This window comes from Macrobrachium rosenbergii, chromosome 13, assembly GCF_040412425.1.
Source record: "Macrobrachium rosenbergii isolate ZJJX-2024 chromosome 13, ASM4041242v1, whole genome shotgun sequence".
Lineage (NCBI taxonomy): Eukaryota > Metazoa > Arthropoda > Malacostraca > Decapoda > Palaemonidae > Macrobrachium > Macrobrachium rosenbergii.
The window spans coordinates 47,886,527-47,901,631 of NC_089753.1; the positions used below are offsets into that span (position 1 = coordinate 47,886,527).

The 15,105-nt window shown below is 35.0% G+C and overlaps 1 protein-coding gene across 2 annotated transcripts in view; it reads right to left on the reverse strand.

The window, feature by feature from the left end:
• Positions 1-15,105, reverse strand: part of LOC136845275 (WD repeat domain phosphoinositide-interacting protein 3) — a 38,580-nt gene that overhangs the window by 5,597 nt on the left and 17,878 nt on the right. For both annotated transcript variants that reach the window (XM_067115425.1, XM_067115424.1), the window contains exons 2-7: positions 9,463-9,639; positions 8,526-8,708; positions 5,715-5,861; positions 5,284-5,413; positions 4,047-4,151; positions 2,908-3,029 (exon numbers count right to left, since the gene is read on the reverse strand). In XM_067115425.1, the coding sequence (XP_066971526.1) occupies positions 2,908-3,029; positions 4,047-4,151; positions 5,284-5,413; positions 5,715-5,861; positions 8,526-8,708; positions 9,463-9,639 (864 nt within the window). The remainder of the gene's footprint in view (positions 1-2,907; positions 3,030-4,046; positions 4,152-5,283; positions 5,414-5,714; positions 5,862-8,525; positions 8,709-9,462; positions 9,640-15,105) is intronic.

Below are 15,105 nucleotides of genomic sequence, written 5' to 3' on the forward strand. Positions count from 1 at the left end.
ACAACAGAATATAGCTCATGGTTGTAGCTTTTATCAGTTTTGAAATATTTTCACATAAATCACGATAACTGTCAAAATTTCAACCTTGGTCAACTTTAACTCGACCGAAATGTAAAAAAAAAACGCAATTGTAAGCTAAAACTCTTACATTCTAGTAATATTCAATCGTTTAACTTCATTTTGCAATAAATTGAAGTCTCTAGCACAATATTTCGATTTATGGTGAATTTTTTAAAAAAACATTTTCCTTACATCTCTTGCGCTGGTAACTCGGCCGAACATCTCAGAAATTCTTTCGTCTCGTTGTCGTAATATTTGCACCGCTTTATATTAGTCGTTACATAAAGTTTTATATATGAAAATGTGCGCAATTTCATGTAAAATACAAAAAAAATAACTCATGGTTGTAGTTTTTATCAGTTTTGAAACATTTCCATATAAATCACGATAAATAGAAAAAATTCGAATTTCGGTCAATTTTAACTCGACCGAAACGGTCGAAAACTGCAATTGTAAGCTAAAACACTTACAGTCTAGTAATATTCAATCAATTAGCTTCATTTTTCAACAAACGGGAAGTCTCTAGCATAATATTTCGATTTATGGTGAATTTTTGAAAAAAACATTTTTACGTCCGCACGTTACGAATTCATGCATCATTTTGTGATAATATTTTCTCTGTGTTGCTTTGATTGTTTTAAAATTTGTTATATACCAAAATCATCGCAATTTAGTGTTCAATACAACGAAAAAAAATTAACTCGTTAGCTTTAACCGTTTTGCTTTACAGCGATTTGTATACAATTATATACGAGTTTTTTTTTTTTTTTTTTCGCTGTCATATATTCCAATATTTATATATGATGATATTTTTTTCATTTCTGATGGTTGCATACTAAACTTCAGGCAATGACAAAAAAATGAGCCAAAATGAACTCTTAATCTTAAAAACTAGGCGTGCTGTGATTTTTTGAAAAAACTTTTTCTGCTTCGGCGTTAACTCACCGAACGCCGCCGGCATACGGGAGACGTTTTTGTAAATAGGGCTTCAGCGTTAAAGGGTTAAGGTATATTTGGAGTTTGAACTATTAAAATGGGCATTGTAAGCATTTTTAGAGGGGTCTCAAGTTTGTAGAGCATATAAAAAATATTCGCTAATTATTTTAATTTTATTTCCGTGAATAAATTTGAAGTCAAGTCTGGTGTGATCCAAGGTGACATTCTGTCTCCTCTGTTGTTTGTATTGGTTGTAGATTACATTATGAGAAGGGTTAAAAGAGAAACGGATGCAGCCATAATCTGAGGAGAAAATGTGAAACTTCTTGACTTGGATTATGCTGATGATATTGTTTTGATCTGTGAGGAACCAGAAAAGATGCAGAGCGTGTTGGATTGTCTAGAGAGTGAATGTCAAAAGGTTGGTTTGGTTATTAATAGTGGAAAAACTGAAATCATGAATATGAATATTGAAAATGCACAAGATTGTCTAACTGAAGGCTTGGTTGTAAAGCAAGTGGATAAGTTTAAATATTTAGGTACTTATTTAGATAAGGATGGTTCTCTGAGCAGAGAATTTATGGAAAGATTGAAAAAGGCTCATCAGGCAATGGGAATGCTTAAAAATATTTGGAATAGCAATTTTTCTGTGCACATAAAAATCAAAATTTATAAGGTAATGGTTAGGAGTATTTTGATTTATGGGCATGAGTCATGGCACAGTGCAGTGACTGCATAATAAACTCTTAGCACTTGAAAATAAGACATTCAGAAGAATATTAGGAATTAACTGGAGGGATAGGATATCACATAAAAGAATTAGAGAAGTAATCGGGAGTGCAGCCAGTAGATGAGTATGTTAGGTTCTCACAATAGAAGTGGCTAGGCCATGTGTACAGAAGACAGGGAATAGTACGAGATACACCAGGGTGGGTTGCCCTTAGTAGAAGAGGTAGAGGTAGGCCAAGGGAGACATGGTTAAGGGCAATGAGGCGAGAAGCAGGAGACGAGTGTTGGTGAGATCTTGAGGAGTTAGCCCAGGGCAGAATGTGGTTGTCATGAGTGCATCAAGGCCCTGTGCATCCCTGTGGGTACCACAGGAAATGACTGATTGATTGATTGATTAAATACACTTTTTGTGATGAAAAATTATTTACCTGTTTTCAAATATTAGATGTAAACAGCAAAATATCAATAAAAAATTTTTTTTTAATTCGCCAAAGCATGTGCCAATGTTACCCCCATCTACGCTAAAAGAAAACAGTAAGGCTTGAATACTATTGTATGAAAGAAAATGTGCATACCTGAATATAGGGATAATTTGATTAGTTTTTCCCTTGGTCACTCCTAGCTGTAAGCCACATATTTTTAAGGGTAATGTTGTAAGACGATTTTGAAATGATATTAAAGTGTTTTAGGATGATAGTTTTAGATATACTGTATTTGGTGTTTGAACTATGATGACAGGCAGTTATAGGCATTTTTAGGATCATAGCTGAAGGTGTATTTGGTGTTTGAACTATTAAACAGCCAGTTATAAGTGTTTTTAGAATGATAGTTTAAAGTATATTTGGTGTTTGAACTATTAAAATTGGCATTAATAAGCATTTTTAGAGGGGGGTCTCAAGTATTCCCAAATATTAGCTATTCGTGGGAGGTTGTGGTCCCTAACCCCAGCAAATATCGGGGGTCTACTGTACGTACACCTATGCTCAAACTCATTTGGAAAATTAAACCATACCATACAATAGCTCTTGCCAAGTTAAAGCATCACTAAAATAAAGACTGAATGATATCCCCCAGCAAAAAAAAAAAAAAAAAAAGATAATAAAATACAACATGAAAGCAAGTATAAAAAAATTTACTTAAAAACACTAGAAACTTTTAAAAAATCTCCAAACTCAAACTTACCTATGACAGAATTGCTAGAAGGACCAAAGGCACATATACACTGTGATCCACCCGGGACTTCAAACTTGCAGAAACTCCACTTACTGCTGAAGTATTTTGGTAAGAAGGATGCTGATGCTAAACTGTTGTGGGAAAAAATCAATTCTTTTAAAGACATCTCTGTCATATACATTAAATTACAATATTTTTCTATGTGAAGACCATCAAATATAAAGTCAGTCACCATACACGACTGCCAAACCAGTCATGAAATAAATTCTGTAGCCTATTAAATAATGATCATAAAGATTTCCATAGGTAGAACACAAAATCAATCTTCTTAAAATGATCTACATTTTTATGTACATACAGTAAAGGAGTATTTAAAAACTACACAAGCAGACTGATTAATTTAATATCAAATTACCTGATGTCAAAATTACAAAGGCCTCAAAATTCATGAAACAAGGCTCACATGACATTTTAGAAATTGTATTATTTTTAAGACACGTATAGTATAATACGTGGATATAACTTGAATCTTTCAACTATTATCTTGTCGATTAATGTGTTGTTATTAAAGATCTTTTATTATCATCACAAACATTACTATGTGAGGTTTTCCCTTGATAACGTTCTCTGCATCCTTCTCTATTTTGTTCAGATTACGTCTGTATTCCAATCAATTTCAAGTCTTTATATGTAGATTATTGGCTAAGCTGCAATCCTAGTTGGAGAAACAGAATGACACAAGCTTGCAGGGAAAGTATTTTCTTTGTAATACACACAAACTCTTGAAATCGACTTGCGTTCTTGATTTTAATGTTAAAATCAAATCACGGCACCAACTTTTTTTAATGGTTAAAGACAGTACAACAAACTACAAAAGCAATGTCTCCAAGTCACACTGCAATAACAAGGCCAACTGTCAATTTTGCTGGGAGCAAAGGGACACCAGCTAAGAGAAATCGAATGCTTACCAAAGAAAATGAATTGTAGTTTCCTTTTGTCTACTGAGGTATAAGTAAAACTTGAGGTTTGTACACTGTATACACATTCAAACTGATCAATTAAAAGTAAGCATGGAATAAAATCCAATTAAATAACTTGCAAATATAATGTATGTCAGTTCCATTTACAAAACTTGACCATGAACTCACCTAGACTGCTTATTTTTCTTGTCTTCATCTTCTGTTGAAAATACATGCACAGTACCATGGTCACTTGAAACACACAACAATGAAGAGTCATGACTGAAGTTAATGCTGAAATATAATACAACAAGATTTGAATGATTGGTATCATCCAACAGTATAGTTTACAAGTCTACAAAAACAATGGACCTACACTGTGGGGAAACTGGTTACTATTGCTATTACTGACGAGTTACAATCGTAAATGGTTATAGAAATATCCTTCCACGACAATGTAACCCAGTTATAATCCAAAACAGGTAACTAAATGTCCTTATCCAGCACAAGTGGAAAGAAAACATGAAATGAAAATGAGGAATGTTAAAGGCCGCCTTACATAGACATGGGGAATAAGGAGTGTGGGGTACGTTATAGAAATCTGAGGTAAAGAATTAAAATGGCTAGTAGGTGAGGACGGGAACTTTTACCTAAGAATCAGTCTATCCAACTCCACTGCTAATCAATGACAGTAACAAGGTAACTTATAATTGTAACAGTCTATTCAACAACATGAGTAAAGGGATGTCTTTGTGAAGCAATTTGTACATTTGTATGAAAATATCGATCTTATTTCCAAACAAAATAGAAAACCTTAATGTTTTGTCTATCTCCAAAGGAGAGCAAAAATATTTAATCTAACATGACTCACTATCTAAATTTAAACCAACTATCATCAGAAGAGCATGGAAAGTTTCTATCCACAAATAAACAACGTATGCACAAATAAATAATGTTAGTGAAGAGCAATTTTTTAAATAATAAGCATTAGTGTCATCTAATTTAGCCGTACATTGTATAATTATATCAATAAAAATATTTCTGAGTTTCACAGGGAGCTTTTTTATATTTTCATATGCCTTTTGCTTATTTCTGGTTGTAAAATACAATTCCCAGCATGATTTTTATTATATTTCACACAACTGCACAGGCATACAAGCTTCACTTCTGATCAGCACCTCCATAAAGTAGGTTACTTATCTCATTTTTTATTGGTTACTATTATTTATTATAAAGCAGAGAACTGAGAAAAACTGAATACAAAACATGTTCTTATTTAAGTGTAAAACTTGACCCTCAATAGCTTTTAATGCAACATCAGTACAAATCTACTGTTGAACTTCCATGGAGCAATACTGGCAAAAGCCATTACTAAATCCACACAACTATAATAAAAAGACAACTTGTACCACACTGAGATACTTACCAATAAATAGTTGCCACATTAGCACCTCGTCTGAGTTCATTCAGTTGCTGGCCATTTGCTGTATCAAAAATTCTAATCAAAGTTCCTTTTTCTGAGGCTGTAGCTAACTTTGTCCCAGGGAGATTAAGTGCTGAAAATCATACTTTAATTAGCAAAATTATCACATGTAACTGGAAAAAAAGATTAATACAAACCCCACAACAATATGCTCATAGACATTATTTATTTTGGAAGGAACTCTATAGCCAACCCACTGACCAAACCAAATACGCAGAGTGCTGTACCACAAAATGGTAATGAATGATGACAGGTTTAATACCTGCAATCAGCAGTCAATTAACAAGTCATTTTAATCAGCTCATCAAAATACAGTGTAATACAATATGCTTTATGAAATATTAAGTCAAAACCCAGCCATATGCACATGATACCTATACAACTAAGAGGGGAGTCATGTGCCATGATGTCAAGAGGAGATTTCTCTGTATCAGCAAGGTCAATGATGAGCACGTGACCAGCACGAGGGCCAGGAAAAGCCAATAGGGAGTTGTTGCTGTTAGGGCAGAGTACACACAAGCCTGAAAAAAAAGCAGTATTAGCATAGCACTTCTAATGTTAAAGCACATGGAAGATTTAAAAGGAAAAAAATTTACTTTTATTATGTTTTTTTCATAGGATATGGCTAAAAACATCAAAACAGTGGCATATAAAAATCTTATGTCTCATACATAAAAATAGTTCCTTTAGATAGCCTTATACTATACTTCACTCTGAAGTGGGTGACCATTCACACAAAATTGCCAAAAATATGGCGACCCCTCTACATTAAGTGTTGAAGGAAGGTCATCTCCTCCATAGAAGAAATACCTTATAAAACAAAGAGTCACTTGCTCATGTGGAAAGGGTATCAATTATTTGTTTTTGAGCATTGTAGTTCTCCCCTCCAAGGATTATTTCTATCAAGAACTTTCACCTTCATATGGTGATCTCCCCACCAATAAACTTGAAAGCAGTACAGTAGCTACTGAAGTCTTTAATAGACTATAACAAATAATTTTTCTCTTTCAATGGCCAATTAAAAACTGGATCCCATGTTGAGCTGGGTTCAGTTAGAATATAACCTTGTACTCAAATAGTTTTCACATTTCCTAATCCAAAAATCCCATTTCACTACTGTTATCACTGATTATGATTACACTTACAGGGTGAAATGTGCTAACTAAACATTTCCAATGGAAATGAATGTCTATTTCATAAAAAAAACAAAAAACTATCACAAAACATATAATTTTAAAATAACATTTACCATCCATTACTACTACTCAATGGAAGAGGGAACTACTTCTAAAATCCTTGATGGCACATAGAAAAAATTCTTAAAATCATTCAAAACCCAACCCACAAATATGTAAAAAAATACTTCTAACTTTAAAACAAAGTTCTGACTGATTTTAAAAATTGACAATTTACCCTATTTGACCTGTAGTTCCACCCAAATGCATTACTCCCACTCTTTGCCAACAGTTTTTTACATAGTACTTTTTTTTCATTCAATTTTGCACCGATATAAGTGAAACACCACAACCTACTTGCATGCACTTGTCCAACTGCACTTACTTTTACAAACTTTTACTTTATTAAACTATTAACCTGTTTTTTTGCAATCCAAAGTTTGCATGGACTTGGCACCTTTCCAAATCTGGTATGTCTGTGGTACATCTGGTTACTATTCAGAGGCAGAATGATTCTAAGCTCCCAATAGCAGAACTTCAGCATGAAGTATCAGTCAACTTTCTGAATTAAGACACTACACTATCCACTTTCTTCAAGTGTATCTGCATGTTTTGTACCTCTCAACATTATTTATACACAATGCGCATCAAATCTACTCTATCAAAAATTAAGGCCTCTATTTGGTGCGTTTATATTCTCATGATTCTAAACTCTGCCAGCCAAAGGTTAAAGTTGCTATTCACAAAATCCTTAACCAAGAAAACTGTAAAGCTCAAAAATCCCCAATGAACCTCAAGCCATTACAAATAAACAAGAAAACCAGCTTGAAAGAAAAGTCAAACTGAAGGACTGAATGAAAACACAATTACTGTAATACAAGTAAAACTCTTAACTGGAAAACAAAATGTGAAGGAAAAAATACTTTACTCACAGTAACCGTTAAGGGGAAGGCAAAAACAGCTGGTTCCCATCAATATACTACCAAAAACCCACAATTATGAATAAACACAAAATCATCAAACAAAAAAAAGATCACCTATGAAATGAATGAATATAATTAATTTAAAATAATGGAAAAACAGAGATGACAGCACATGAGAAAATGCCTCTGGAAATTCAAGGGAAGAATGACAATGTCTCTACATCTGGGCCATTCAGTCTTGAGTGGGATAAGTTAGTGTGACTGGGTATTTCTTGACCCATGGAAATAAGACATTACATGATTATGTAACAGGTTCCTGACGAAACAAATCAAAACTGTACTTGAAATTAAGAATGCAATCTTTACGAAATCCACTGACCACATTAGACAAAGTTAACCCCTTGTGGTCGGGTGAAATATATACAGTATATGTTTACTTATAGCTTTGGGGTGGATTCCGGGTAACACATATATGTTCAAGATTTCACACTGTACAGTCTGAACAAATTTTGCAGGAAAAGTGTTCAGATCACTTCCATGGTCCATAAATGACTTCTGGCAACTCTTACACAGCAACTGTAGTAGCTCAGTAGGGGACAAAGGGAGATCAGTTTGACTTGAGATGTCATGAAGGAATGTATTGCAGCTTGTGCAGCTCCCAAACCCAGGACATCTCGTAAATATTTTACAATAACTAAACCCAGAATTTGTCACTGATTTTAGTTCTTATTTGTTTTGATACTGTGTGAGCTATAATTATAATTTTGCAAAATAAAATAAACAAATATTAGAAAAAACAATTATAACTTGGTAAAATTAGCACATTTTTACGACTGTCTTTTGGAATAGAGGTCCCGCACAGGGTTGGAAATATTCACTTTCAACTTCCCTTGGAAGATACATAAACCTTTTTTTTAAACTGGCCATCCTTAAATTTAGCCTGGTCTAAGGGAATGCTTAATATATATTTAGCTGGGACTGTGAGGTTAAGCTTTCATAAATTTCTTGTTCATTAAGAAAACAAAAAAATCAATGTAATTTCAATGCATTTCAATATGAATGTAAAGCCCAATTACATCAAACTCACCTTTGGGGTTATTTGCTGTATCAAAAACATGAAGCTGTTGGGGATTTGATGTAAATGTGTACACCTTGATCATTGTATCAAGGATAACAACAATGCGGTCCCTTCGTAACCTCACTCCACGGACATCTGACGCAAACTCTAATTCAATCACGTGCTTCTTTTTAAGGTCATCCCACACCATAACTGTCAAAGCCATTATCAAAACAATACATTTTAACTAACATGAAAATGCGTGACACCTGAAAGGTAAAAATATCACAGTAATAAAATGAAGAAAATCTTCATAAGCAAGGATATGTTTGCTTATTTTGGATGATTTTCCTAAGCAAAAAATACAGCTGTTGTTTACAGCCAGAAAAACCTGGGATACTTGAATGAAAAGACAAATAGGTAGTATTGCTAAAAGACAAACCAGTTTGTGTGTGGCTATCAAAGCACTTCAGAATAAAGAAAAAATTTCTACAAACAAGAAGTACATTTCCCTGTGGACTACACAAAAAACCAGAAAATATAAACATTATACACATATCAAAAACATTACAATCATTTGACCACAGTAGTGAGATTGGTTTAATCTCTAACTGACATACAGTGAGTACTGGGGTAACAATAAATATAATGTTATATGAACAATTGTTGCAAAAACCCCAGCAACCATTTTGTGTTCACTACCTTTGTTTCACAAGAGAGACCACAAGATAAACCTACTTAACAGCCTTTAATTACATTTTGAAATTAGTAAAAATTCATTCTTCTTTAGTTGGCCTCTCCAAAGAAAGTCGCAGTATATCTATGATTTTTAAGTGTATGACTTATAGAGACTAAGTAATACTAAGGATACAAAACAGAGGGAACTAAATACTGCCATATTCCAATTGTGACCCAATACAGTACAACAAAATCAAGAATAAAGGTTATCAATTTATGAAACACTTACCTTTGTTTGTGGGATACTTTGGATGCGTGCCTCCACCTACGAGAGCTAGGTAATTGCATCGGAAGAGCATTTCAACATAACCAATTCCTCCATCTGAGAAATCTTGTCTTTCTTTTTCTTTCAGTGGATCACAGTTATACACTCTGAAACCAGTGTCCATTCCACAGGCAAAACACCCTGTAATAAGACATTTTCATAAAATTTCATGCAAGTACACTTCATAAAAATACAGTAGCTAGGGTAATCCTATGACAACTTCTTTTATGTGTTGAATTATTAAGTTTTTAGAAGATGCTGGAGTGGCTTTGTTTGTGGGTGTATTAGTCTGTAACACCCATTTGCTTTTAGCAAACCTATCTGTTGATTACATACATAATCCCGGGATGTCTACACGGATAGCAAAGTGTCCGCCTCTCTGACCGGTCGGCTGCGGATTTGAACCCGCGCCACAGAATTCTATGAAGTCCGAAGCTGCTGCTCTACAGACCTGGCCATCGAGGCTCTGTTAAGTACAATAGGACTGATATATTTTTACATTATACCCTTATTCGGTATGGATAAAAGATCAGCAAGGAAATATACTACTAAATTTAAGCTGCAAGTTGTAGCTGAAGCTGAGAAAACAATGTTCAAGCTGCTAATAACTATACTGTGAATTATCGTGCATCGGCAACATGGGTTAAACTCGATCGTAATTAAAATGGGAGAGAGTATTTTAATCAAAACTACTGGGTATGAAAGAACACATTACTGCTATTTTTACGCCGATAAACGATAAATACATAAAGCTTGTATTATGATGAAATCAAGTGAAAATATAGCAAATGGAATCTTGAATTTTTTTTACACAAAACAAATGCCCCCAAATGGCCATCGTTAATCGTCATCTATTAACGAAAATAATAGTTAAATTAATTTCACAACGAGACGTATTTTAGTTATATTTCGACTTAAAAACACTTCGTATAATGAAAAATAACCTTGCCCCTTATAACTAAGTATCTAGACTCTATAGAGATTCATTTACAGTAACTAAAAGTATGAAAAATAAACACCGTGTAAACATTTCCAAACCAAAACACTGATTGCTATGAACGCAATTTTTAATACAAAAGCAATATAAGAATATATGCAATATTACTGGATACAGTGAATTAAGGCATAACATTTTAAAAGATCCATGGAAGAGATGCATAGTCGTTATGTTGACGTTTGTATAATACGATATGCAAATATAGAGTACAGTATAATGTAGGCTACACTACCATGTATGTATACAATATGCCATAGTGTAGGCTACGCTAATTCTTGTTTGTTATTCAATTTCTCTTTGTACTGAATTATCATAAGTCACTGTGCATGAACCTCCAGAATTAGTTGATGTTAATAATTACTATCCTGTGTATGTAAAGAATATATTTTATAGAGTAGGCTAGGCTACCATATATGTATATAGTACATGGTACTGAATACCCTAGTATAGGCTAGGCTATGTTGGAGATACATTTTGGTATTTCTTACGTTTCTTCCAACAAACAATGATTTTTTTGGAGCTTAACCCCATTGTAAGTAGGATAATACCTGTATAAGCATTTTTAGTTTGTTTTCTGTGTGTCTGAACTATCAAAATAGGCAGTTCTAAGTGTTTTTACAAGGATTCTAAGTATTCGCTGGTTTTAGCTATTCGCGGGGGCGTGGTACGCATCCCCCGTGAATACGGGGGGTTTACTGTATACTGATTGACAGATATTGTCCATCTCAATGGCGCAACGATCAGAAATGCCCATATATTCACAGACCTTGGACTTCACAACAGCTGGAACATTCGTGAGTATCAGGTCTAATCTATTACCAGAAATGTGAGTGGGTTCCTCAATTAGCTGGACAAAATTAGAGGATACACAGAACTCAAGAGCAGACCAGCCATACTGATCTGTGGAATTTGAATTAAGCCACTCACTGTGCTTTGCATTACAGTCTCCACAAATAACAAATGAAGCTTTTGAATCCTGTGACTGAGCCATACTAACCCTTTCCAGAAAAGTCATATATAAAATTGTTGATGTTTGGATTGTGGTACTGTAAACAGCAAATACATGAACATTGTAGAACTTACTGAAAATTTTAAAACAAAGGACTTCATGGCAGCTATATCCAAATTTTTCTGATGATAAATAGGTCGTCCGGACTAAGTGTATACAGCCATACCTTGCGCATGTGGGATGTTACGATGATAAATCAAATCAGGGCATCAAACCCAGGGATTTAAAATGCAACCTTTGACTTGTTACTACTTACAAGAGTCTCGGATAAAAACATCAAATCGTAGTGACAGTCACAATTCTGGAGATCAAGAAAATTTGACCTTAAGCCCCGAATATTTCAGTAAAGTACGTACTTTGCAATTTTTCTTACTGCAATGAGTAACAGGCCCAAGATTCAGCAAATGCATCTTACTTTAAAAAAAAGTGTATTTTGTTCCTATGACTAAACAAATCTCATCCTTTTATTGGGAGATTCAATCCTTAGGTCAAGAGGATGGGTCTTACAAAACTTGACAGGTACAGTTCTGAAGGAGACTGGAACATGAGGTTACAAACCTCTGCCACATACTATATATGTGGTCTGTACCTAAAGCAAGAGAATGATGAGATGCTCCACCACCAACAGGAAATTCTAGTTTGCTCATCAGGTACATGAAAAGGGGGAGGCTTACTTGTAACTGGCATACCTGATGCATTAGGCTTATAAAACCCTGTGCCATAGTTTGGTTCACTACATCAAACATAGTCTAAGATGGGTTCAGGGAATACTGTCAAAAGTATGGAAAATCCACCAGGCAGCAGATTTTACCATATAAGTGATGAATAATAAAGTTCTACACCCACCCTGTGTAATGAGGATAAGTGGGAACTCATCAGGCTCTTGACAGCTAGGAAGGCAGCAAAGGAAGGGAAGAGACCAGTCATCTGTTATAGCTGCAAATTTAAGACCAAACATGAATCTTAAGTGAAATGCTAACCTGTCCCAAGGAGCTGGGATAGCTAAACAAAAATTTCAGAACCACTATAGAGACAATGTAAAGGAGTCCTAGGGCCTGTAAATGTCCACTAGGTAGAAAGAGAAAAGAAGCCTGTCAGTCCAACTCCTACCCTCAGTTCCTGAACTGAAAGTTCTACCTAAACAAGGATCCAGAGCAACTTTGAGTTGTGTACACTACACTAGTGGGATTCATGTCTTTTCCCTCACTGCAAAACATGAAAGCCAGTTCTATGGACATTAAGTTAAATGAGGTGCCAAGCCTTCTAGCAGGCTGGCATTGGAGAGAGGAATCAGATAACCCTTGATGTGACACAAACACCAGGTCCTACCAATCTAGCTCTGGTTCAAAACAAAGAAAAATAAAGTGGATTTCTCCCACAGTTGAAGGCATCTGAACCACACTCAAACCAGTCAAAGAGGAAATGAGGAAGTGGTAGTCATAATTCTTGGAAATGGATGAATGAGATGAAAATTAAAAATCATCTGACTCAGAAGTCAAGCTAACAGGGCCAAGTGGATGATCACTACAGGTTACCTCATACACAAACCTAAGAGACTCCAGAGGACTCCACACACCCTTCTTATCTGGACATATCTGGAAGATAAACCATCCAGGTGGCTAAGTTAGTGCTGGGTAGGTTTAGCACTGGCTCCTCGAAGCATATGAGCACTTCAAGAAAGACAAAACTGCACTGAATTAACCTCTTCTAAACAAGTTGACGCAGAGATAGTTTTAGGTCTTCCAAATATCCTTTTCAGTCTCTCCAGTGGAGAATGTTGAAGGATAGGGATGAAGAAACACCATACGTCAATACCAAGAGCAATAGAAGGGTGCACTGACGAATCATGGATCCAAGGAAAGGGGCTCTTGACCTGGAGCCAAAAGACCCCCAAGAGGGCTTAACTGGCATCACAATTACCATGGTCACAGATGGCGTAAAAAAAATTATTCCCGGTTCCCCCCCTAAAACTGACTGGAGGGGCTCCAGCAACTACTAAGAACGAATAACAAATTTATAATATACTTTTTAATAAAACATATGATAAACTTCATTTTAACCAACTTAGATCCCTAGCTTTTTCCTTTAATAGCCTATACCAACAGTTTGGAAGGTAATGACTAAGTACCAAAGTCATCTTGGTTGCTAAAGTAATCTGTAAATCAATTTCAATTTAGGGAGTTACATTCTTCATCTATATTTAACTGAATGAGAATAGACTTGAACAGAATATGTTCTTCTGTTACTATATGAATGAACTTCTAGGGATTACTTACAGGTTACAGTGTGTATACATTATCTTATAAAAATACAAGTATATATTGCATAAATTCAGGCGTTGCTTAACCCTTAAAGGATGGGCATCATCACATGAGTATCTATAACAGGTTGTGAGTGATGGACGGGCTAACTCAAATGAGTATTACTATTACACGCCATCGATTTGGATGAATTTAGTGGGAAAGATGTTCACAGCACTTCAATGGTCGATAATGACTTATGGCAACTGTGTAGCTCAGCAAAGGACAGAGGGGAGATTAGTGTGCCTTGTGACTTGATGGGGAATGTATTGCCCCTCTCTATCCCATGACATCTTTTTTATTTATTTGCTCATAAATATACCCAGGGACTGCTGTTGGTTTTAGTTCTTATCTTTTATGACAGTATGTCAGCTATAATTGTCATTTTGCAGAGAAAAGTGTAAAGAAATATTTGAAAAAACACGTATACCTCACAAAAAAGCTGCTGCAGAAAGTAATTTCTCAGATTACTTGTGGAAACCCTTTTCTTCAAGGATTCTAGCACTCGACCTCATGGCATAAATCCTAGATACTATTACCACTACTACTACCACTACTACAGTGTAAACAAGGAATATTGGTTGTATTTCATTGTTGCCAGAGGTTGAGACTTTTTCACGAATAGCCAATTATCCATCGAGAAGGAGGCAAGTTAATGACACCATAAGTTACATCATTATATCTTCGAAAGACATTCCTCTGAGTTTGCTGGCGATGTCTACAAGAAATCGGTGTTACTCTTACCATTATCAGAATTATGCAACTTTCGTAATACAGAATACAGTCGAAAATTAGGTAGGGATGTAAGATACCCTGTGACAAAGTGTCATCTTTGTCAGGTACGTTGATAAAATTTTATTCCAGAAAAACACCAGAACACCAGCTGTGAATCTCATAGTAAGCGATTTGAAATATACTAACCTAATCGTAGCCTAAGTCTTATACTACGACACCCAGGTTACTTCACTCAAATGCCATTCCAAATTGCACTTAAAACTGCATTGCGTTGTGTATATTAATCTACGACATAAAACGATATAAACTTACTGTTAGTTCAAATGTCACATTAAATATTCCTAGCTTGAATTAGAATCAGATTGGCATGAGCACAATCTCTACTTCGTAACCCTCATCCAAAGCACACCTCAAGAAATTCTCCTTACATTTAGATATACATATCTTCTCAAGGAATTTCCCTAAATGAACTTTAATATGAAAATTAAGTTTTCATAATAAAACTAATATTATTGTAATACTTACCTGAACACCTGAATTAGCCCTGATTACCCACCAGCCCGAAC